At 35.5% G+C, this 24,905-nt stretch overlaps 1 protein-coding gene across 3 annotated transcripts in view; it reads left to right on the top strand.

The window, feature by feature from the left end:
* PTPRQ (protein tyrosine phosphatase receptor type Q) overlaps nucleotides 1-24,905 on the top strand; it is a 137,807-nt gene that overhangs the window by 31,502 nt on the left and 81,400 nt on the right. For all 3 annotated transcript variants that reach the window (XM_066993533.1, XM_066993539.1, XM_066993540.1), the window contains exons 20-33: nucleotides 440-666; nucleotides 2,977-3,046; nucleotides 5,362-5,561; nucleotides 6,824-7,073; nucleotides 10,445-10,573; nucleotides 11,327-11,473; nucleotides 12,697-12,869; nucleotides 14,900-15,110; nucleotides 16,853-17,005; nucleotides 17,118-17,297; nucleotides 18,068-18,175; nucleotides 20,758-21,039; nucleotides 22,702-22,884; nucleotides 23,546-23,647. In XM_066993533.1, the coding sequence (XP_066849634.1) occupies nucleotides 440-666; nucleotides 2,977-3,046; nucleotides 5,362-5,561; nucleotides 6,824-7,073; nucleotides 10,445-10,573; nucleotides 11,327-11,473; nucleotides 12,697-12,869; nucleotides 14,900-15,110; nucleotides 16,853-17,005; nucleotides 17,118-17,297; nucleotides 18,068-18,175; nucleotides 20,758-21,039; nucleotides 22,702-22,884; nucleotides 23,546-23,647 (2,415 nt within the window). The remainder of the gene's footprint in view (nucleotides 1-439; nucleotides 667-2,976; nucleotides 3,047-5,361; nucleotides 5,562-6,823; nucleotides 7,074-10,444; nucleotides 10,574-11,326; nucleotides 11,474-12,696; nucleotides 12,870-14,899; nucleotides 15,111-16,852; nucleotides 17,006-17,117; nucleotides 17,298-18,067; nucleotides 18,176-20,757; nucleotides 21,040-22,701; nucleotides 22,885-23,545; nucleotides 23,648-24,905) is intronic.

Raw genomic sequence — 24,905 nt, forward strand, 5'->3', positions numbered from 1 at the left:
AGTTCAATTTATACATATAGTAGTAGACTTCTGAGATGTGTCAGAAAAATGTAGCCATATTAGACATGTATTGTAAGAGAATGCATTTTTCTTAATTTTTTAATTTAAAATCTGAAATGAAACTTTCTAGAATGTCTGAAATATTAAATTGACATTAAACTCTACTTTTTCCATTGAGATATTGAGCACTACATTTTTTGCATTCTTACAAAAGAATGTTCTTGGCGTTCCAAAATTCATTTAATCATTTCTGTAACAGTACCCTAGCTTGAAAAAAAAGCTTATTTTTAAATCATACATTAGTCTTTGGTATTTTATCTTATTTATTCTAGCAAATTATTTATTTTCTCTATAGTAACTTAAAGGTGTCTTTATTGTCTGGAAACTTAATTAATTACTGTTTTCTACATATTATTTATTTTGTTTTATTTTATTTTAGATCCTGGGCCCCCCATATTTCTTGCAGGTGAAAGAGTGGGCTCTGCTGGAATTCTGCTGTCATGGAATACACCACTGCGTCCAAATGGGAGAATTCTCTCCTATACTGTTAAATATAAAGAGGTCTGCCCGTGGATGCAAACAGCATATACACAGGTCACAACAAAACCAGATAGTCTGGAAGTTCTTCTTACCAATCTTAACCCTGGAACAACTTACGAAATTACGGTAAAAGCTTTATAAATGGCTTTTATTATTATTGAATTATGCCTAGTTTTACATTGTGTTAGGCTATGCTAGGTGCATACAGTGTTTTCTGAAGTGCATTGCTAATTACTTTTGCCATATAACAAAATATATTAGTCAGGTATTTGTTTATTGTAGTGTTTCTTAAATACACTTTAAATAATTTCCAGCCAAAATTGTTCTAAAACAGTTAATTCTGTTAATGTATTATTAACATACAGCATTATGTGGTAAAGAGGAAAGGTTTGAATTTTCAAAAATGTCTAAGTCCTTCATTTTAATTGAGATCTTTCAAACCACTGATGCACTTTGGATGTTATGCATAGATTTCCAAAACACCTCAACCAGATCCAGAAAAGCATATTGGTGTGTAATTCTTTCTTTGATTTTAGAATTAAGGAAATAAGAAGGAGTTTTCTTGCCTGAGTATGTATTTATATGTGGCCTGTAAACACCTTAGTCTGCTTTCCTTAAGCTCAAGTGTTTTACCTAGTGTCATGTCCTGAAATAAAGAAAATGTCATACTTTTCCATTTCCTTTCCATAGATTTTATTCCTAGATATTCACGTGGAATATCTTCTGTGAAAATCAGTACATGTGTTTTCATGAGTTCTTTATGTGGAATTTGTTTGCATTGAGAATAGGGACTCCTGATCCAACTCTGAATTCTTCAAGAACAAATGACTTCAGATGGACAGAAATGAACTACTATTCTCATGGCAATATTTGCCATGCAGTTCTTCACCTGATTTCCTCTTTAATAAGAACCTTGGATAGGTGCTTCTTTTTAGTGTCAAGGATGAAATGAAGTAACATGTTTTAACATGCTTTTGTGATGCCAGTGATCCTTTGTAAAGGTGGTGTGCATGTGTAAGAAAGTAGATATCTAATGATGGCTTGCTATGGTAGAAAGGTTCTCAGGCTCACTGTGAATCTAGTAGTGATGACCATGTTGATAAAAGCCCCTATATCCACAGCTGCAGGAATATTTATTCTTTGATCTCCTGCCTCTGATCATCTAAAAAAATGAAAAGAAATTTAAAAATTCAGCTACTATTAAATATATATATATCATTTAGATTGTAAGCAAATTAATTCATCCAGATAAATAAGGCTATTAAGAGTTCAGTTTTCAATTCTGAGTACCTCAGTAGCACGCATGTGGGATTCACTATGAAAGGTTTTGCAAATTCACTTCTTTGCTGTGTATGATTTTTTTTCCTAGAAAAAAATGTACATTTTAAATCATACACTTATCAAACGAAGGCAAATTATTGCTATATATGGGAGGCTTTTCTTCTAATTGCTCATGCTTTAAACATTGATCTTAAAGCAGAATTTGACTCATGAAAGTGAGTTGTGACCCAACAACATCTGCCTAGCAGGAACCACATGCCTTTAGTCATGCATAAGTAAAAGTCTGTTGGCAAGCTGAGGACCGTTGCATTATCTGCTGCTTTGGTGGGCTTCCTGACTGGCTGACCTGCTAGCAACCTCAGAGTCAATAACCATTCATGTAGAAACATTTTTCTACCTCAAAGATGTAGCCAGAAAGAACCATTATGTTTTCCTTGTCTTGAGTAATTACTTTTTTTTATTATTTTTTATTTTCGGTGGGGGAGGTGGAGAGAGGGTTGGTTGTGTCAATTAAAAGTACCTCTTGATTTTCACTTAGGTGAAAATTCCTTATTGTTTTAGGGTACCTGTTTGGCCTTGTTAAATTCCTTCTGGTAAATACTATGGCAGTACAACTGAGTGTAGTTAACTTCTTATAAGCTTTGAACATTCCAACCTGTTTGTGACAGTGCAGTCTTACTTTTGTTTCTTTATATCTGAAGAAGAATCATTTGTAGAGAAATAGCAGATAAAAGTGATGATTTGTTAAATGTTTGAGGGTTACAGATAATTTTGAACACCTTATTGATCATTTTGTGAAAACGTACAGTCAAGTGAGATGTTTCCTAAACTTCAGATAATTACTGGCAACATTATGCTTCAAAGCATGAACATTAATATTCCTTTAAAATGTGAATTACTGCTACTTGAACTTTGGAGAGTACTTGTGTTATTCACATAATAAAATTTGTCCTTTTTAAAAATTTCCACTTTTTGCTATAATGTCACTGTGTGGCAGTGGTCTCTAAAAGCTAATGGTACACTTTCATTTTCAAAGCTAATCAGTGTGTATAGCTAACATCTTTACTATGCAAACTTTTGTATGTTTCGTCCCTGACACTATACATCCTATAGGTTCTCTACTTAGAATTCTTTTTTCTTATTTTTTTTCTTTAGGTTGCTGCTGAGAACAGTGCTGGTCTTGGAGTATTTAGTGATCCTTTTCTTTTTCAGACTGCAGAAAGTGGTAATTTTAATAGACTTGTTCATTAAATAGAGCTGCTGTAATTTGTTCAAATAAAATATCCCTGACATTCCATGTTTTATACTTGAACAAATTTTGATACATTTTGAAGAAAATCACAATTCTTTCTGTATTTTCTCACTCTCTAGAAAAGGTGCATTTTGTCCTATTTTCTAGTAACAGCATTTAGGGTGTGCACATATGAGGGTTTCTCATATGCAAAGCCTGTTTCTTTCTTTTTTTTTTTTTTTCTTCCCTATGCAAGTTTCTAGGTAGGCTGCTCCCTGAAAGCAGGATCACAGGAGAGCAGAATGATCGCTGAAGCAGATCCATCAGCTGTTGCCTGCAGCGGTACTAGGAGACTGGGAGTACTTACATTGACTCCTTGTGTCAAGCTGTTATTTGGTTAGTGCTGGAATCAAGTACCTTTTCTAAGAAGCCCAGCACAGAATATATTCTACTAAGTTTATACTTATTAACTCTGAAGGAAAAAAATAGGAAAAGGCATAACTGAAATGAAAATTTGATTTGATGCTTTGGAAGAATAAAAAGAGATACAGTTTTAGTCTAAATTTCCATAATTAATTTAGTATTTGTGGTCTTGCTCTTTGGAGCACTCCAGGAACAGCAGAACCTTGGCCAAAGAGGTCTGGCCTCCAGGCCAGTTATGTTGGGATGAACAAGTCTCAGTGAAATATAGAATTTGTGCTGCCATATTGGTGACTGTCCCTCTGTGTTTAAGACTCACAGTTGGTTCTGTAGCAGGGCAAACAGCATAGTGTCAAACCTCAGTTAATGGCTAAATTACTACTCTGCAAGAGATTTCACAATGAGTTATGAAACCAAATACGAGAAGGGGTAGCGAATTTGCCTGGTGGAACTATGCAAATAATTTTTCTTCACTACTCTTTGTAATTCGATGGTTGTAGAAAACCAAATTTTAGTGGGCTCCATTTACTCATTTGACAGAGGACAACACTAGCATTTTTCCATATGAAAACATTAGCTTTTAACTCTTTGATGCTTTCTGCTCACATTTTTATTAGAAGTAAAAATGCTTATTTTTAATGTAGTTGGATGGTCTGTTAAAATTGTAGGTGAAAGTTATGTGTCACTGATACTACTTTTTTTTTTTTTTTAAATTCTCCCTGTGATGGTTAAAGAAACCCCAACATCTTAATCAAAATAAACATATACAGTTTAAAATAGTAAAATTAACCAGAAGATAAAACTTCTTAAATAAAAAAGCTGTAGTCCAGGGGAGTAAAAAACAAGATCTATAAAAGAACACTATAAATAAGGCCCTAATTCAACAGGGCCTAAGCAAGAGCAAAACACAAGGCATGGAGGATTTGTCTCAGTTAAGCAGTGGAAGATCTGTAATTGTGAACATTTGTATATGTATATATTTTTACCCTTTTCTTCACAGTAGTAAGGGTGGCTGTCACAGGAACTGTTACTGCCCATGCTATCTAAACAGGGCTAAGTCACCTGCAGTGCTTTAATTCAAAGGAAAGCTCAGATAGCATGTAAAAATCTTGTTTAGATGCCACATCCCATTCCTTTGTGCTGTGCTTAATAAAACAGTTCCGAAACGAGGTCCTGGAAACTGTCATTGATACAAAGAACACAATTTTTGCAGTAATAATGAATACTCAAATTAAATTGAACTTTTTAAAGCTACCAAAAATCTGTATCCAGCTGAAAAGATCATGCAGGTAAAGTAAAATAGAACACACAATACTGTCATATGCTCTTAAAATGAGAAAAAGAGGTCAATATTTATACTTTGATTTTTTTTCAGTTAGAATAAACTTGTTTGCTACTTCTGACATGGTAGATGATTTACTTATGCAAAGAATATTTTTAAGTTTACCAAACTAATTACTATAATTATATTTGTCACTTAAACTAGAAGGAAAAAGACTTGGTTGCATATCACCTACTTTAAGTATGTTTGTGAACGATTGGTATTTCTTTGCTCTAGGGCAAAGAACCTAGAAATGGCATTACGAATAAAAATGGCTATTTTTTTCTAGTGCTTTGAAGTGGAGTTTAATAGATGATAGTAGAGTGGATAGTTGAGTGAAAAGCATATTCAAGCAGACCTTTCAATTGTTTAGCTCAAATGATTATTTAGAAGTTAAAATTAATGAAAACAGGAAAGCAGAAATCTTTGAAATATAATGGGTTCCTTGGATACTGTAGTACTAAATGATAATGAAATTCATTTTAGATCATGGTAGATTTGTTTCTGAAATATGTATTTCCTGAGAAGAAAACTATGTCTCACTGCTTTTGTTTGTTTTGTTTTCAAGCTCCAGGTAAAGTAGTGAATCTCACAGTTGAAGCCTTAAATTATTCAGCTGTAAATCTGATCTGGTTTCTCCCTCGGCAACCAAATGGAAAGATAACTAGTTTCAAGATTAGTGTGAAACATGCAAGAAGTGGAATTGTAGTGAAAGATGTCTTGGTTAAAGTAGAGGACCTTCTGTCTGGGAGGTTACCAGAATGTAATGTAAGTGCTATAAACCTTTTAAATTAGAAATAGACTCAAGCCGTAGAATATAGTTTTAAATTTGCATTTTGGGACCTAAAAATTTTTGGAGGCTTGCTTTTCAGAACAATTCCAACTTTGTAAAAAAGTTAGGCCCAAGGCAGGATGTAATGGGTGAAGGAAAACCTTTTCACTTTGGAAAATCAAGAATTCATTGTTTTGGTCAGTGAGGACACATAGAACTGTTAATATTTTATTTTTATAAATAATTTAATAATGCTTTGTATATTTTAAGTTGTGCTCTATTTTGTGTATCAAATTTCAATGTTATTTAAATCCTCTTCATAGCAATGTAAAAAGAACTAGAATTAACAAAGTGATTTTCTAACAATGTTTGTAGATCAAGTTGATCAGAAATTGTCAATGAATGCTTATTTTAAGAATTCTGACTATCCATTGGATTTCAGCCTGAATTTCAACCAGTGCACACCTTTCAGAATTTCTTGAAGAACATTTTCCTTTCCAGCCCTTATTCTCCGTTTCTCTTTTATGTTGAGCAAAGTGTTGTGATGTAGTAGGATGTTAAATTGCCTAATTTCTTTTTCAGGATGCTAGACTTAGTACTTATTGAAAAGTGCAGTTTTTAGTGATAAAAATTTGGGTTTCAGATTTTATTTTCAAGATCATTTTAAGCATTGTGAAAGCTCATAACATTATGCTGATTTTATTTAGAACTGAAAGAGAGACTACCACCTACTAAATCATAAACATTGATTATTGTAATGTCTATCAATTTTTCAGAGCTGTCTCCTGACAGTATGGATCAGGAAACCCCTGTCTGGTCTTATCTGTTACATATAAGTAGTGTGTGTATATATATATATATAGATATATACACACTATATATATGTATGTATACACAAACCACATATATGATATATATACATAGAAACGTATATGTACGTAGAAAGACCTCTCTAGGGGGACTTTTTTTTGGAGAGATGGAGTCTGAATGCTAAAACTTGAATCTCTGAATAATTAAATGGAGCCTGTTCAATATGTTTGTTCAATAATGTTTGAAATCTTTTGGAATAAGGGCAGGAACTATAATATTGTCACTAACAAGATGTACTAGCAATATCACCTAATGAAATGATAAACTAATTTGGGTATTGAAGTATAAAAATAAGAACCAGTTTCAAAGGGTGTCTGCCTTTCTTGATCTATGTTTATTAACAAATGTGTAATTTCTGTTTATCATATTTCATATTTTGTCTTATTAGGATAACAGTGAATCATTTTTGTGGAGTACTACTACTCCTTCAACTACTTTTGGCAAATCCACAATTCCTTCAAGGACTACAGTTGCATCAAGTACAGAGGCATCTAGTCAAATGAGCTCTGTTTGGAATGAACCGATCAGTTTTGTTATAACTAACCTGAGGCCATATACCACGTATCTTTTTGAAGTCTCTGCGGTTACCACTGAAGCAGGTTACATTGACAGTGCAATTGTCCGGACACCAGAATCAGGTATATATTGCTTTCAAAATGAAATGAAGTTCTCAGATTTGTAGGAAAACATGCAAAATATCGACTTGAAGTTATGTTACAATATACTTCAGTCTGAATCTTTATCTGTATCACACACTTAGATGTATGTGGTTACCTAACTTTTAAGTTGATGAAATCAACTGAAAGTGCACATAATGTATTTAGCACTATCCAGTGGGTGGGAGTTCAGTTACTGTGAAAAGTTAAATCAAATATGCCTAGGATAGATATTGTTTTTTTCCTCCTTAATTTTATGAAAACTGAGGATAATTCAGGAACTGCAGTTATTAATGGTACAATGGAAGGAGAATTAAAAATTAAGGGAACAGGTATCAGGTATAATATTCAAAAAACATATGTATTGTATACATAGCAATGAAATTAAAGCTTTTTTGGTTTTGTGGAAAAACAAGCAGTATAGAGAAAACTCCTTTCCAATGGTTCCTCAATCTGGATCTGTTGCAGAAAGTTGTACAGTCCTGAAGAAATCTCTAATCACTAGGAAAGTTGTTTTTTGGAATATTCACAATACTTAGAATTGAAAGTGAAAGTCATCCAGGAGCAGAAGTTTTATAATTATTTAGGTAGTGGGCAACACTATTAATACAGCCATACCAAAAATGTATGTTTCTGGAAGAATGCTGTTCTGGCTTTCTTTTTACTAGTACATCCTGCTTTTGCCTGATTCAGTTTGATATTACTGTTACTCTTTCATACATCCAAAATTCATAGCACTGTTCAGATGAAAATAAATGTAATTCTCTTCTAGCACTGTTCATTTGAATGGCTTTGCTAGAATTAAAATATCCTTTGTTTTCAGTTCTGTCTGGGGATAATGAAGTTTTGGATTGTTTCTTTTCTAAGATTTGCAGGGCTGCTGTCCAGTTCATTTTTCATCCTATTAACATTCTAAGATAGGTGCACTGGTAATAACAAAATGTTGGGCAATGCTGGAAAGCTTACGCTGTAGGGCTTGGTTCTGCCAATTACACAGAAATACACAGAAAGATGTCAACCAAAGAGATCTTCAGTCCTTATCAGTACTTATTCTTACAACCAGAGTTCATCCATTAATGCATGGTCTGGGAAAAGGGAAGTTGGTTACTGGTTTATGTGGGTGGTGGTGTGCACAGACCCACCAGCACCCCCGCCACCAGCTTAGTCCTTCCTCTTAGAAGCACGCAAGTTTCTGGATCCACTTGTACTGGGTCTTTACCTCATGAACATTCAGGTGCTTGTTAATGTCCTTCCCTGTGAGTTCTGCATGCCTGCATGCTAAGGACACTTTTCTGAGGCTGATTATAGCATTGGCTGGTGATTTGTTAGGAAGGCATTATGAAATAATAGATGTTTTGCCTCATGATTTTTACAGTCTTAACTTTCCTTTGTTTTGGTGTGAAAGATGTCTTTATATGTTGGAATGTATATCGATCTATATAGCCTATATAGTAAAGCTATGATTTTAGGAATGTTGTTTTGCAATTGTTGTAGCAGCCCACCACCTCCTCCAGTATCAAACGCCATCATCCCGTCTCTCTGCAGTTACTGAAATCCACTTCCCTTTTCCAAATGCCTTATACTTATGAGAATCTCTTTAGTGTCACACCAGCTAGCACCCCAAGCTGCCAGTTTCTCCTATGGCCAAAACCTTGCATCTCAGTACACCACTGGATTGTCTGAGGTGAGGCTCAAGGGAGAGGAATTGATGGGTCATGGTTTGTGATAGCAGGTGGTGGGATGGAGAGTGCATTTGTTTCAAATACCACTTTGCTCATACAAGAAAATGACATGGATTTTTTGTCATACCCATCTGGCCACACAAGAAATATCAAGATATATCCCTACTGTATAGTATAGTATAGCTCAGTGATGTTTTCTTTTAAAATGCTGAAAATTGTTTTTGTCCCTTCCAACCAGAATTTTCTGAGCCATGCTGAAGCTCTCCTATGTTCTTGACAAAGATGGTACCTTTCTGGCTTTGATTTTATAATAATGCATTTTAAAATGCTTAAAAGAAGTTACTTTTCTTTTAAATATGAATTACATTACAGCATATTCTCTGAAAACCCAGGATGCAAATATTTCCTTTGCTGGGATGGCTGTCAAGGGGAGGATATTTCTACAAAGAGAAAAATGTTTAGAACTTGAAAAAATGGTCAACTCTTAAAATGATACTTCAGAGTAATAAACAAATGTAGCTAATGCAGTTTATGTAACTCTAGATTAAGTAATCTCTGCTGGCGAATGTATAGCCTATCTTTTAGGAATAACAAGATTTTTCATTAACATTTTTCATGTTCTTATTTTGATAACATCCTTGAAGAAGAAAAAAATCTTGCTTTTTCTTGGTTTAGTTATCTTTAGAATATCATTATACATTTTATTATCTTTTCCAGCTAAGGAACTTTTCCATCTTCACAGAAAAATCAAAATGAATGGGCCATCTATAATGTAGTCAATATTTTAGGAAACTTCTGTGATGTACGGTAGTTTTTACAAAAAACAGAGAACTTTGTAAGAGTATTGTGTGAATATTTTTTGAAGGATCAGTTTGTATATTCACATTGGCTTAAATCTCATATATGGCATATGAAGACCTGATTTTCTTAGTAATTTGTATCAAGCAGTTTCAATAAGTTTACTTGGGTATGCAGCATTTTTGAAAATCAGGTTTATTTTAACTCTATATGGATAAAAAGAATTGCACCTCCTTTAGTTGTCTTTGGATTTGGGTTTCCATCTCAGTAATAATCTCTCTTTAACTTGTGAAGGTATGCTTTAGAAAGGAAGGTATGCTTTAGAAAGGGCAGGGATTGAATTCCATAATCACTTGAGTTTATGATTCATGTAATTTGTGTGAATAATTCTATGAAAATATAATGTGCAATGTTTTTGCAGTCTTAATCATTACTGGGTTTGCACTTTTGTATAATAAGGTATATCATTAGTGCTGTCAAAAATCTATGTGATGTACTCGAAATGGGGATAAAAAATGTTCATGGAAGAAAAGCTTGCCATTGTGATCTCTACAGTGCTGAGCATCACAATACTATTTGAGCATCTTCTGAATGTAATCTGTTTCATGATAAAGTCCGTGTTAAACCTGATAGAATCCCTTTATCTTTTAAGGATTATTTGCATACTACCAGCGCTCTTGATACCTTTTGAAAGCATAACTTTAAAAAAGAAATGAAACAAAAATCAGTCATTTTAATGAGCCGTCCTTTTAATTTAACTGTCCTTCAGCACATTTATTGTTTATGCTTAAAATGAATTGTCTGATACGTGGTTCTTGGAAACCCTAATAGAAATTATTTTATGTTCAAAGACTTTTTCCAATATTGTTTAAGTTCCAGAAGATCCACCACAAAATTTTGCCAAGAGCAACATTACAGCAAAGTCTTTCTCAGTGACGTGGGACCCACCAACCATAGTAACAGGAAAATTTGGTTACAGAGTTGAGCTGCATGGGCCATCTGGTAAGTCTGAATTGATGTTTTTGTTTCATTTTTATTTTTGTGGTTATTTCCTTACACTGGCACTCTTAGTGTCACTACCAGTCAAGAATGAATATTTGAAAGCATTGCTATCTATGTTTTTCACTATTAGAATCGTTAGTAATTCTTAGGTAACTTATAATGGGCAGGCTTCTCCCTTAAAAGGATAGGTACACAATTAAACTCACATTAGATATTCTTAAGAGTGGAGAAAATCAGCCTTCCTCACTCTTTCAGAGAAACGACAGGCTAAGCTCACAGCTGAATTAGGAGGCTTATATATTCAAATCATTCTCTATCTTTACTCTTTCCTCTTTCTCTTAAATATTTCTGGAGGATTTTCATCCTTGTGTATTATACAATCAACTATGTGAGTCTGTTTTGGTGTTTTTATATATTTTTTGTAACTCAGACATAGTTAAATATCTTACATAACTACATATAGTTAAAGAAGTCAATGAGCTGTATACTAATGTTTTTATGGGATCATACAGGAAAAGCAAGTTGAATTAATTTAGAAACAAAACAACAACAACAACAACAACTCCTCTTAAAACCTATACCTCCTTGATTTTTTTTTCTTCAGGCATTCAGTCTTATTTCCAATGAGGTTGATGTCAAATTTTCAGAAACAAACTTCACTTTTCATCATCCTGGACAGTAGCTATATTCAGTATAAGCAAATGGTGGATTGTTTTTATTTTTGAGCTAGATTCTCTTCATTTTTCATTCCAGGACGTATTCTGGATAACAGCACAAAAGATCATAAGTTTGTATTCCGTAACCTTGTGCCATTTACAACATACAATGTGCATGTTGGTGCAGAGACAAGTGCTGGCGTGGGACCAAAGACTAACCTTACGGTTTTCACTCCTGCAGATGGTAAGTTTAAAGAAATGAAGTAAATAGACTGTAAATGATAACTGATATCAGTTTTTCCTTTAAAGCTATTTAGGTACCTTGCAACAGAAGGAATGGGCATGTTATATGAGTCTTGAAAGAGATGGCAAACAAGCTAATGAGAGAAATAGCTGAAAATTGATTATGTAGATTTATTTTTACTTTTTTTTTTTTTTTTGAGTTCATACACTGGCACTAAATTTTCTTGCCGTCAGAAGCCCTCAGAGATTGTAAAAGAAAGGTATTTTCTACCTGAATGGAAGTAGTGCTTTTTAGATTTGGTAATTAAATTGCAGGTCACCCTTGTAGTCGTTAGATGGCAGCAAGTGGTAGGGAAATAACTACGGGAATCCACCACGGCTGCTTTCTTCAACCCTAAACATCTTGTTTGAGTAATTTTCTCTAAATCCAGGGTCTCATACCAGTTTCTAAGGTAGCCACCTTCGTACAGTGTACCTCTGAGGCAGATGTAACACTGAGATCCTGTCCTGGGACAACCAAGTGGTTAGTTCTGCCCCAGAGCCATCTACACAATGATTTCAGTGTTTTGGCTCCCAATAGTTCACTCATCAGGAGACAGTCCTTAGCTCAGTAGAAATGCTGTTTTGTCTTATATATATGTGAGATTGTACAGAAATACTGCTCTGCAGCTGAGGATTCAACAAGAAAAAATTGAGAATCGCTATGTGATATATCGGTGACTTCAACATTATGTTTATGTTACAGAGCACAAATTTAGAAAAAATCTCTTAATCAGTGCTTGCTGCAAAGCTTGCTGTTAAGGTGTAACAGCAGCAGTAACACCTGTACTTATTTGGTGCATTTGTTCCTGAAGTATCTGCTTTAGTCAGGTCTCAGAGTCACTTTCCTGAGATGACCCAGCTCAGTACAGAAATGCTTATCTTCTGTCTAAACTCACTGTCAGAAGCCAAATATTTTGTTTTGTTTTGAGTGACATGTATTGTCTAATGTCTAAATTAACATCAAATATGCAAACCTTGTGGAAAAATGTGTGCATATTTTTAGAAATGTAACTTGTTTGCCAAAACGAACAACTGAAGTAACATTCTACCTGTACAGGAGCAACTCAGAAGATAAGGACATAAAATTTTATGAAGTCCCTATTGTACTTTGCTTACAGTGCTGAGAAAGCTTGTACTAATCAGAGATGTTTAATTAAATCAATTTTCCTCTTGAATATTTAGTCCCAGGTGCTGTATCAGATTTGCATCTAGTGGAAGTGGAAGCCACATATATAAAAATTGCTTGGAGGAAGCCACAACAACCAAATGGAATCATTACCCAGTACAGAGTTAAAGTGCATGTGCAAGAAACAGGGGTGACTCTGGAAAACACTATTCTCAATGGAAAAAATATGGTATTTAGTGTTTTGTTGGTTGGTTGGTTGTTTTTGTTTGTTTGTTTTGATACAGATTTCCTTGCTAGATTAAATTTGGTCCTCTGCCTTATTCTTATTCCACTCAGAATGTGGAGTTTGCCACCACAGATGAATTGTCAGTGCATTTAAATTTCACCTTCTCCATGCCACCTCTTCCTCTGGCTTTTTTTTTGTTGTTGTTGTTGTGTTGTTTGTTTGTTTTATCAACACTGCTATTTGTACTGTATGAAAATCAAATAATTTCTGGAGAAATTATGCAGAATTTCTTGGCTACTGAAGGCAGGGCACAATAGCCGTCAATCTTATTTTCCCTTCTAGCCCTTTAATTCTTTGCAGCATAATAGTTCTTAGCAGATCTAACAGTAGGAGTATGGACGTAGGTGCCTAGATCAATATATAGCCACTCAAGCACAGATCTAACACATAATCTATGTTTTTAATGCAGAGCTCAGTGAAAGTGAAGGAGTTTGCTTTCAAGTTGAATGGTATACATTAAATAGAGCCCTGGAGCCAAACATTAAGGAGTGGGGGGAAAAAAATGAGGATAAGGATCCATTCATTAAACCAGGCCGGGGTCCTTGGAAAGTGAAAGTATATGACTTTACTGTGATACAATCTTTAATTATACAGACACAGAAAAGATGAAAATTGTCTGCACAGACATGCTTTAATGCAGGGATTTCCTTATTTTTGAGTTCTTAGTTTAGAATCACAGCAGCTTTATCATAGTTTATTGAATATAATTTTCTAATTAAAGAAAAAAACAAATCATAACAAACATTACCTCATTTGGAACTCCATTCACCGCACTTTAGAGCATCTACAGGATTTCAGCTGTTGGAAACACACTGATAATAGTACTCAACAATGTTTAGCTATGAAAGGCTGTTATCTCAAATGGAAAAGCCTCAGAGGCAAGTGATATTTCCATGTGGGTTACTATTTTCCTATAAAATGTATGTGAAAATGAGGTGCATATAGGTTTTACCTGTTGGTACTTAGGTGAGATTATTGCTGTATGTCTGCCTGTGGTCAATCCCACCTAGTTTTAGTGGTTAAAAAAGCTGCTTTGCCTTCTTTCCACCTGGGGTCTGTAGGGAGAGGGCTAATGTGTATTAATTACATCACTGTAAAAGCATCTCTTTCTGGCAGTGAAGTTGGCCATATGTGCAAATGGGGAGCGTTCACAGATGACAGCAGAACAATTTAGAGACACTGTAGTCCTGGATATGGTCCCAGATTCTGGAGAGGCATAATGATCTAGTGCTTACACACCATTTTGTACCTATGTTCTAGCTGTCTTTTCAGCTTTCTTTGTTCCTCTCATATTAGTTGTTACTCCCTTTATATCTACTCCCATCCCTTTCCGACTTTGTCTTTTGCCCACGCTGTCCTACTGACTTTGCCTCCCTTTCATTCTCCCTTTCCACATATTTACTCCCTTATTTTCCCTCACCTCTTTATTTCATTGCCTTCTATTTTTCTCCTTCTCTCCTCGTCTCTCCCTCACCCAAAGGCTACACAGGAATATTTTTCCCTCTGATCAACCTAATCAACCTGTTATTCTTTTTCTTCAGGAGCATTTGAAACCTTCTTGTCTATACCTTCAACCCTGTTTTGGAACATGTGTAGTAGAAATGGAGTCTCCCAAACTCAAATATGTCTTTTCAGTGTATCTCTAAGGATAATAACATTAAATTTAAAGGCCTTGCTCTAAAACATGGGAGCATTGCAGTTTTACAGCAATGTAAACCCATAAATTAAGAAATATTAAGAAATTAAAAAATGCATTTGCTGTTTTTTTAATTTTTAAAATGAACAGAAATGTTAAGCTACTAGCAACTGAGCTTTTTCATGAGAAATATTATTTTGCAAAGTTAATTACAATATAGTGTATAAATATTATTGCAAAGTTGACAAATACACAATTTATATACTATATATAACATGAATTAAATGATATAATGTTGACAAGATTTGTGATTTACTTATATCTTTCTAATTTTTAGTATTTGATCAATACTTTGGAACCATACATGACAAATGAAAACATCAAGCCTTCTCCCATTTCAAATTCAGTGGAAACAGCCAATGAATTATACGAAGGTTCAGCTGAAATGTTTTCCAGTATTCAGACAGCTTCCCCAGTAATATTTACAAGTGTATCTGGTGATAATTTGCCTGCTATAAATGGAGCTGCGGAATTACATTCTGCTTTGGGTAAGGTATTTTATTGTATTTTTCTACCTGCTCCTTTTCTCTAAAGGACCCCCCATCCCTGTCCCAGATATGATCTTTAGCACATGGTTCAAGCAAATTATGAATGGGTCATTTGCTGGAGTCAGATTTTTTTACTACTGAATAACTTTCTGAAGCAAATGGGAAGGCCACACAGGCAGGAACTAGCCCCTTGTCACCCAGCTGACCTTGTTCCTAGTGAAAGGAGCACCCAAAAGCCATCAGCCAAGCTGCATAGACAATCAGTTATTACAGTTGCCAAAGCAGGTGTGATTGTCAGGGATTAACATATCTCCAAGCCCTTCAGAGACCTTGATTTCTCTAAGCCTTTTGACTAATAGGTTTTCAAATGTCAGTGAAGGTAAATAGGTCAAAAAGTTACAACTTTGCTATATGGGTGACAAACAGGTGGAGATGACCCCATGACATGGTGATGTCATTAGCGTGTACACTTGTTCTGTATTATCAATGGAACAGTGTTTCTTTTCTAAGTATGGATATTTACAAATCATTAAGCAGGACCTAGCTGACAAGCAGGGGCTTAAAATACTACTACCATTTTTTACCATGAGAGTTTTGAACAGTAGACAGTCAATTTTTTATATTCTGAATGCACTTTTAAAATCACTGAATTTCTCCATATATACCACCGTCAAAGACCTGAATTATATCCATTAATGTAAACTACAGTGGAATTTTTCTTTACTATGTTAATCCTAAAGAATCTCCTCTGTCATACAGAGAAAGTGTACAGTGCTTAAAATGTGAGTGTTCTTTTTACCACCTCATTCAGTCTGAGCTAGTCAGTTGCTAAAATATGTCTATATTGCTGAAAAATTGATTTCAGACAGCATCTGTTGTAATCTAGCACACAAGTATTATAGTAGTTATAGTAAAGTTGTTGACAGCCAAGTTTTCAACAGTGCTTGCTGATTTTCAGATGCCTCCATTTTAATGCTGATCTTGCGAAACTTTTAACCTGATGCTCAGATACATGAAGTACCCATACTTTGTCACGTTGCAGTGGCGTAGTGGCTCCTTGCACTAGAGGATTTTGACTAGCACAGTTGGATTGCTGCCAACTTTGAACTTTATCACAGATGCACTGAAAACTCTTTGTGGACATAAGCATAATTTCTTCATTTTGCTGATCCTGACTCTTCTGCTAAAAATACCAGAGTGAAGGGATATGTGATGGGAGCCATTTTAACTATAGCTGTTACAGCACAGTTGAGAGGGTAAGGAGGAGAGAATTTGTTCCTGACTTAAAAAACAAAACAAAACCAAAAATACCAACAACCTAGGAGCCAGTGTTCAAAAGTATGTTCCAGTGTTCCTAGGAAGTATACGAAGAATGCCTTTTCCTAGTTCCTAGAAGATTTCTTTTTTTTGAGATAGCTCTCAGTGTCAAGCTTTTAGTTCACTCCCATTTGTTCTTTCACATAGGCCAATCTATCTATTCTTCCTACTGTCTGAATTTCATACTTCATAGAAGACCTCTGAAAAGCAGAGAGGATTGCATACGTGAAAATGGACCTACAATAACCACTCCTTGATTATGAGATGCTGTATAACATTTTCTTTATATTTTTTTAATTGCCATGAAAGTTGATTCTTTTTGCAGTAAAATAGTTCAAGGTTATCGTGTCAAACTGAGTTTAGAATGCAAAAGCAAAAAAAAAAGGTTTTCAAGTAAGTAACTATTTCTCTCCATTTGATCGCAGATAATCAGTATGCCATTAATATTTTGGCTGAAGAGCTGTTGTATGTTATAAAGGGCCTTGTACCTTTCACAGACTACACAATCAGTGTGTCTGCTTTCACTGCTATTGGAGAAGGGCCACCATCTGTTCTCACAGTCAGGACACACGAGCAAGGTAACCTGTAACTTAGAAATAGGTTAACATACGTAACTTCTTTCATTGAAATTTTATTCTATTTTAAATAATTTATTTTGCTTACTGTTATATTTTTGTGTTTTTGTTGAAGTTCCAAGTTCAGTGCAAAATATATCATATAAGAATCTTAGCTCCTCTTCTGTTTTGCTGTGTTGGGACCCTCCAGCAAATCCCAATGGGAAAATTATTCATTATACTGTTTATGCAATGGAGCTGGATACAAAAAGAGCATTCCACACAACAACTTCAAACAACAGCTTAATTATGACAGGTACAGTGCCATTTGATAAAAAATAATTGCAAATATATTATGCAAAACCATTTGTTCCAACTTTATGTAATGTAGCCATTTATAAGGTAGATAGACCAAATCTCCCCCAGCCACACATAACACATCTGCATGCAAAAGGCAAAGCTGGGACACTACTGTCAGACTTGTCTTCTGTAGAGAGGTGTACAGGGAATATGAGAATGGAGGAGAGGACTACATAAGGCAAGTAATTTAGCAAGTAGTAATTTGTGAAATAGATTTCTCATTATTTTTTCCTCAGCATCTTCTTTCCACACAGGAAAATGTTTCTAAATTGATCATTCTTTTTCAGACTCGATTTTTTTCCCCCACAGTATTTGTATGCTGTTAATAATATATTTTTTTCTTTTAAAGTGAAAATTCTGATACTAATTGAAGAAAATGTATTCTTAATGGGGTTTCGGGCATTTATTTGTGCTAACCAATGTAATGCATATAGAATAAAAACGTGTATTTGTATGTACACGTATACATCTCTTGTTTTCACAACTAAATTAAAGCTATTTACAGGGTTGAAGCTAGTTGACTTATTTCAAAATCTGTTGATTTGACTAAGTGCTTATTTGACTCTCCCCAGATAAATGGTATTATACATATTCTATCTTTTAGATGGCAAATGTATATCAAAAATCCTTAGAACAGCATCCATTTTAATAGTTTTATAAATAAGCTATGAGATGTTCAAGGAGGATCATCAGCAATAATTTGGTTTTTACATGTTTTTTTTTTAGGTTTAAAAAAATACACAAATTATAAAATGAGAGTTGCAGCCTCTACCATGGTTGGAGAAAGTGCTTTGTCTGAAGAGAATGATGTTTTTGTGAGAACTCCTGAAGATGGTAAATACATTGTTTCCAATGATGATTTGATTTCTGTATTGAAGTTTACACTTCTTCATAAGTCTGGACACATAAATAAGGAGGGGTAGAAAGCACATAAATAAAACTAATGTTTCTCAAAATTGTTATTCTTCTATCAGTCAGTGACTTTGTTCAGCTTATTTTTAGGTAAGTGCTAGAAATAGTGATAAAAGCTGCAGCATGACCAGCAATCCACTAATTTCTACTCTGATAGGCCAAGAGGTGAGGTAAGAAAGCTGCAGAGCTGAGGTTCCTTCACTGAAAACAGTGTGTCCCTAGACCCCATCTAAACTATAATCAATTATCTTTGGGACTCCAAAATCCCCTTCCTTCTTCCCCCCGCTTTGGTTGTCATATGGAAATTAGGTTGTTTTTTGAAGCATCTGGAAACAGCAGCTTTCAATAATTCAGAAGCCATATTGATGTCTATAAGCAGAGCTCCTGATAAAGTGAGCTTTTTATGGTATTATACACAGTTATTTTTATACATGTTTGGGGCTTTAGTTCTCTCAAGAATGGTCAATACTTCTAATGTAGGGTATAATACTACCTTATAAAGATTTCTGAGGCTTCCTTGTTTGCAAGACATTATTCGCACATGAAGGTGCAGTACCTGAAGTTGCCATTGGCCTTTGCAAAGAGAACATGGTAATTTGATTTATAGAGCAGCGATATGAATTTAATGCTTAATCTTTCCTCATTTATATCAGGTTTTTATTTTCACTGGTTTCAACTGGAGTTATAAGAGTTATTTCCAGTTTTTATCAAAGTAATAAAGGAGGTAATTGTCGAATTGTTATTTATCTCTCACAGCTGCCAAATATACTACATGCAGGAGGAATAATTTAGTGGGAATAAAAGAGAGCAAAGGATTGTAGGATTAAAAATTATAGAGGTTTATGAGGTCTAGATGATTTGAGTAACCAGCCAACCAAAATATCAAATTAAACAGTGAAGCTTAAAGTGCTCCTAAATTTTTTTAAAGGTTGCATCCTTCTACACTGTTAGTTTTTGCGGAAGGAAGGCATACCACAAGAACAGAAAATTGCCTACCTATGTATCTTTTTTTTTCTCAGAAATAATTTTTAAGTTTACAATTCCCTGCCTCTGAACATAACAGAAAGTTGTTCAAAGTTGAGTATCAGGACAACAGTTCATCCATTGGTAAGAGGTACATGCAAACCTGTGGGAAGTCATAGAGAGAGAATCACTGATAATTCTTACCTTTTTATAAAGCTCTGTGTAATTACTCTTATCTTGTTCTTTGTTTTCCTTAGTTTTCCTGAGGTAATTTGTGTTGAGATTCATGTCTCTTAACTTTAGCCAACCTAGCAATTACAACTTGTTTGACTCCTGAAAAGAGAGAGATACCTCCAAATAAAAGAGTCATTACATCTGTCTTAGATAACATATTAGAATTGAAGATAATATGCTGTGGTGTTTAAATATTTTTACCATGCCAGATAATTTTCAACTGAAATGCATTTTCAATTTAAGCTTCTTCACATGGGAGTCATCCATGTGGGCAGTCCTGTCATCCAGAGAGTAGTGATCTATTATAGTTAATGCTTTTCATTCACAGGCTCAGAAATCAGGAATTAAATTGGTTTGTGAGACCTTTACACCAAAACCTTTCAAGATAAATTCTGAAATGCCTGTGTACATGTATTTGTACACAAACTTAAAGTATAATCCTAAATTCTTACTTGTTATTTTATAGTGAGGTTATTTCAGGGGTGAAGCGGTGAAGCCTTCAGAGGAATCAAGGTTGACATTCAGAGCTGATCTTATTCATAAGTGCAGCCCACTCACTCCTTCAACACTTCAATGTGTTATGAGCTCACTGGAGTCACATGAGTACATTGCCAGTAGATTTAGCCAACACACTGCCCTGGCTCTGGAATTGTTTTGTGCCTGACCTTCTCAGCAGTGTATGCAAGATTTACACTGGGGTCTTTGGGGTTATCAATTAACAACTGTATCAGTAAACTAAAGGGAATTCAGTTACACTGCATACAGTCCCTTTCCCTCGTTCAATTGTTGGTTGAGTGAAGTAAGATGAGTGGTTATTTAAGAAGAAAGCAGAAAGATAGCATTCAAAGTTAAAGAACTTGAATTAGAGGAAGCCAGTAAGAGGATCTGAAGAATCAGTCTGAATGAAAGCAATGGACAGAAGAGGTTGTATTTGTTTGTGTTTTTTGTTGTTTTTTTTTTTGTCTTGTTTCTTTGGTTTTTAAGCTGCACTTTTGGATAAATTTGTAAGTGAATGAAAGGAAAAAAAATACAGAAAAGCTAAAGTGTCTGGGATGCAAAAAGATGTCTAGTTTTATTAGTGGAAAAAAACCAAACAAACAGATATTAACTCAGATAAAAAGTGGTAAAACGTTGAGAAGGAGAGTGAGTGAGTAAATCATTGCCTTTTTGCTACAGTTAGCTATGCATTTTGCTACAGTATCAGGATATCTCAGTGTGTTAGGATCCAATAGGTTTATAAGATCAGTCCTATATTTAATTAACTGAACTTCTCAGAGTTCTTTTTTACTTTGATTTCTGTATTGCAGAACCAGACTCCCCACCCCAAAATGTCGAGTTAGTAAATGTGACTGCAACAGAGATAAACCTGAGATGGTTACCACCTGAACAACCCAATGGTCTCATAACTCACTATGAAGTTCTGTACAGTGATTCCAATGATTTATTTATTAAAAATGCCTCATCTACAAGTATATCACTTACTGAAATGAGGCCATATACTCTCTACAATATCACTGTAAGGGCATTCACCAGACTTGGCCATGGGAATCAGTCATCTTTCCCACTTCTGGTGAGAACTTCTGAAACTGGTGAGTATATGGCTTTTAAAAAAAATTTTGTACTTTTTTCAGTCAACAGCTTTATAGTGATGTTTGATACCCAAAATGTCTTCTGAGATGAGAAGAATGAAAATAAGGGAGGATCTGAAGGATGGAGCATTTTGAGTGAACTACAACCTGTTAATGGACTGATGTGTTCAAAGAGCTCTTGGGAGTTCTGTTACCATTCTGCCATGAACTTAGGCAGAGTTGTGGGCTTATTTCGCTGGGTCTCATGGTATTTATTCCACTTCTTGATGTTGCTTAAGCAGAAATGATTTACCCTACTGAATGCAGAGTTTTTTCAAATGTCCTTACATTGATAAGAATGTTTAGGGCATTCTAAAAATCTGTCCATGCCTTATGTGATCTTTGGAGCAAATTGTGTTGTCATTGTATGATGAGTTGCTGGAATCAGATATATTATTATATCAGACAAAATTTGGATAACAGAAAACACTTGTGTATTTCTGCGGGGGCAGAAATACACGTGTACACAAAAAACAATTGCCATGATACAGCAATTGCCAGCTGCTCCCTAATGGACAGAGATTCAAGACCCAACGGGGGTCCCTGGGCTTGCAGGGCAGGAGCTTTGCTAGCCAGGGCCTGTTCCACCAACCCTCAGTGCCGGGGGCAGCCAGGAGCAGCCGAGTCCAGGTTGCCAAATGAGTCCGTGGTGATGAGGCAGGTCTGAGGTCAAGTGAGGAAAGTGAGTCAGCGAGTCAGGGTCAGGATCAGTTTCAGTGACAGTAACTAAGTCAGACACAGCCCAGTGATAGCTGAGCAGGCCCTTGGTGGTGGGGCCAAGTGGAGGCCAGTCTGAGATGTCTGTCTGCAAGTTGGAGCTAGGTCAGTGGTGCTTCAGCAATGCAGCAGGAGCTGTAGCTCTACCAAGGACACAGCAAGAGAGCCCCAGTTGAAAGTACCTCCCAGAGGACAGTGGTCAGCCCTGTCTGTGGCCTCACTGCTGCATTGTCTGTGAGCGTGTCACCAGTGAGGAGGCAGCCCTCAGCTGCTCTATTGCTGAGCTGGCCCTGAGAGCCCCCACAGCCAAACCTCCAGGAGGTAAGTTGATCTCAGGGCCCTCACAACAATATGTTAGGGTCCCCCTTCCCCCCCCCCCCCTTTTTTTTTTCCCTCCATGCAGGCATTTACACAGTTTGCATATTTCACCTTGGGAGAAGGAATACAAAGGCTATTCCTGATATGAAAAGTAAATTACGGCAGCACAACATGAAAAATCTTCTAATAATAGCTAGCTTAGAGGATTGCAGTGATAGTTATAGGATAGTAGAAGGAAAGTGTAGTGCCATGCTCTAGTAGCTTTTTTATCTGGTGTGTTAAGATGATTTTAATATTTTTTTTAAAGAATGACCTCTCCTTTGCCAGTGCAGTGCATGTCTGTCATATCTTTTTGATCTTCCAATTTAGCCTCCTGAAATTTATTTTGTACAACAAACAGACAACCCCACCCCCCAAAGCCTGCCCCCCAAAAACAAACAAACAAACAAACAAAAAACACAGAAAACCATCACCAAGATAAAAGTCAAAATGTTTACAATGTGTTTCCTTGTAACCAGTTTAAGAAAACGTTTAAGAAATCAATGAAACTGGCTGTGATCTTTTACAAGTCTAAATTTCATCTTCTAGTTCCCGATTCTGCACCGGAAAGCATAACCTATAGGAACATCTCATCTGGGGAAATTGAATTATCATTTTTTCCACCATCCATTCCCAATGGAATCATACAGACGTACACAATCTATCTCAAGAGGACTGGTGGAACTGAGCAAAGAGTCATAAACACTACTCATCTGGTACTACGTATTACAGGCTAGTATATAATGATCTGGAACTTAAGGCAACTGTAACTTGTTCTGAGAAGGGTTCAACTGACTGACTGATGCATATCAATCAATTCCCTGGAAGGACAAAATCATTCTTGTCCTTACATAGCTATATGCTGCCTCTCCTGAGAGGCAGCCAGTTGTGTCCTGCGGTAATGTGGTGGAATGGTCTGTGCTTGATATAGAATCTAACATGCCTCTTATTGTGCTGTAGATGTTTAAAGAACTTCAGTAATATTTTTCATGTATCTATCATTGTAACAAAGTAAACACTGAAGTCACCTATGTATCTTTCTGATCTTTTTATTTATTCTGTCATTATAACTGCAGCATAATTCAGCAGCTAATACTGGCAGCTCAATACTTCAACTAGTATATCTTCGGAGTATCACTAAGCATAAACTTCAAAGCATTCCAGGAATATGAGATACAAAGTGGTCTAGAGGGCAAGATGTTTGAGGTGCGGCTGAAGTCCTTTTTTTTTTTTTTTTTCAGTCTCTAAAGGCACCAATCAGAGTAAATGATGGGCCTGTTCAGCACTTCAGAACTTCTACTTGTGGAATAGGATCTCAATTTTTTTTTCCATTAAAAGAAAAAAACTTTCCCTACTGAATGGTTGATTTTCTGAATTGTTCTTCTTTATTTAGATTTAAAGAAATATACAGAATATACAATAGAAGTGTCTGCTAGTACCACGATGGGGGAGGGCCTTCATAGTGCACCTCTGCATATACTGACTGATGAGGATGGTAAGTCAGAACAGAAGTTGTGATGTGTCATTGCTTGTAGTCTTAACCTAATCTTATGCTTCATATCAGATATGCATAGGTTTTATACACATTTTTGCAATAACATCTCTATATCTATCTACACATTCAACGATACACATCTGTGTTTGCATCTTTGTGTATTTGTATAGATACTATTTAATCTGTTAACCAATACAATCTATGTGAATCATAGGATTGCTATGCATGGGCATTTGGTCTTAACATCTTCTGCATTTGAAGGATCTTAATTTACTATTATTATTTTAATCAAATACTAGAATTGAATATTGTGTTTTGTTCTGCTGTTTTGTGAGACCTGGAGAAAGGGAAAACCACTAAAAACAGCTTAAATGGTCCAGGGACATTTCTGGTTCTTTTACTTGGAGATTTTTGGGTTCTTCTAAACAGCGGCACACGCACACATAGATGCAAAATTATTAATATTACGAAAGTACTCAAAGTCAATCTTCAGTAGTACTAGACTTTGAAATTTAGCAGGGGAGCGTTCTACAGGCTCACAGTAGAACATAGTCATTGCATTCCCTGCTAATTTGTACAACGGGCCGCAAATCAGCAGAGGGACCTTAAAATGGTATTTGCACTTTCAGTAGCCAATGTAGTTGTATGAAGTTATCACTGATCTCCTCTGGTACTGGTACTGGCTAGGGACTCCTGAAAAAAATTCAAAGCAAAACCTCAATTAAGTGCTGTGACTTGCGTTTGGAGAAGCTCGTCTATCTCTCTCCATTGCTTAGGGAGGAAGTTTCTGAAAACCTAGATTAAAGCTGCATTGACAAAAACATCCCACAAGGCATTCTCAAATTAAGTCTCTCTCCATCTTTTAGGAAGCATTGGCTTGCTCAAGATCCAATTTTTCATGATAATAGATCTTTGCAAATCTCCAAGGTGTTGATGAGCTTAAGTTCATGCTGTCAGTAATAAACTTTTGTTCAATAGTAATGTTGTTGGAGCACAGTGGGAACAGATAATTTGGATAAAACCATCTTTTACATAGTGTATTTTCATTTAGAGCAATATTGATTCTATTCTTCAGCAAAAAAATATCCCCTGAATAAGAACTGTACAATGAACTAGGCATGCCAAGAAGATACAACATTCGGTGTTTCATAGATCTTCTATTATATAGTCAGTGAGGATAGTGTAACAAGAAAAACACTAAATACATCTGTCACCATTTTTTTGTTACTAAATGCAGATGCTTACTGAATTCAGTGAA

This window comes from Anser cygnoides, chromosome 1, assembly GCF_040182565.1.
Source record: "Anser cygnoides isolate HZ-2024a breed goose chromosome 1, Taihu_goose_T2T_genome, whole genome shotgun sequence".
Lineage (NCBI taxonomy): Eukaryota > Metazoa > Chordata > Aves > Anseriformes > Anatidae > Anser > Anser cygnoides.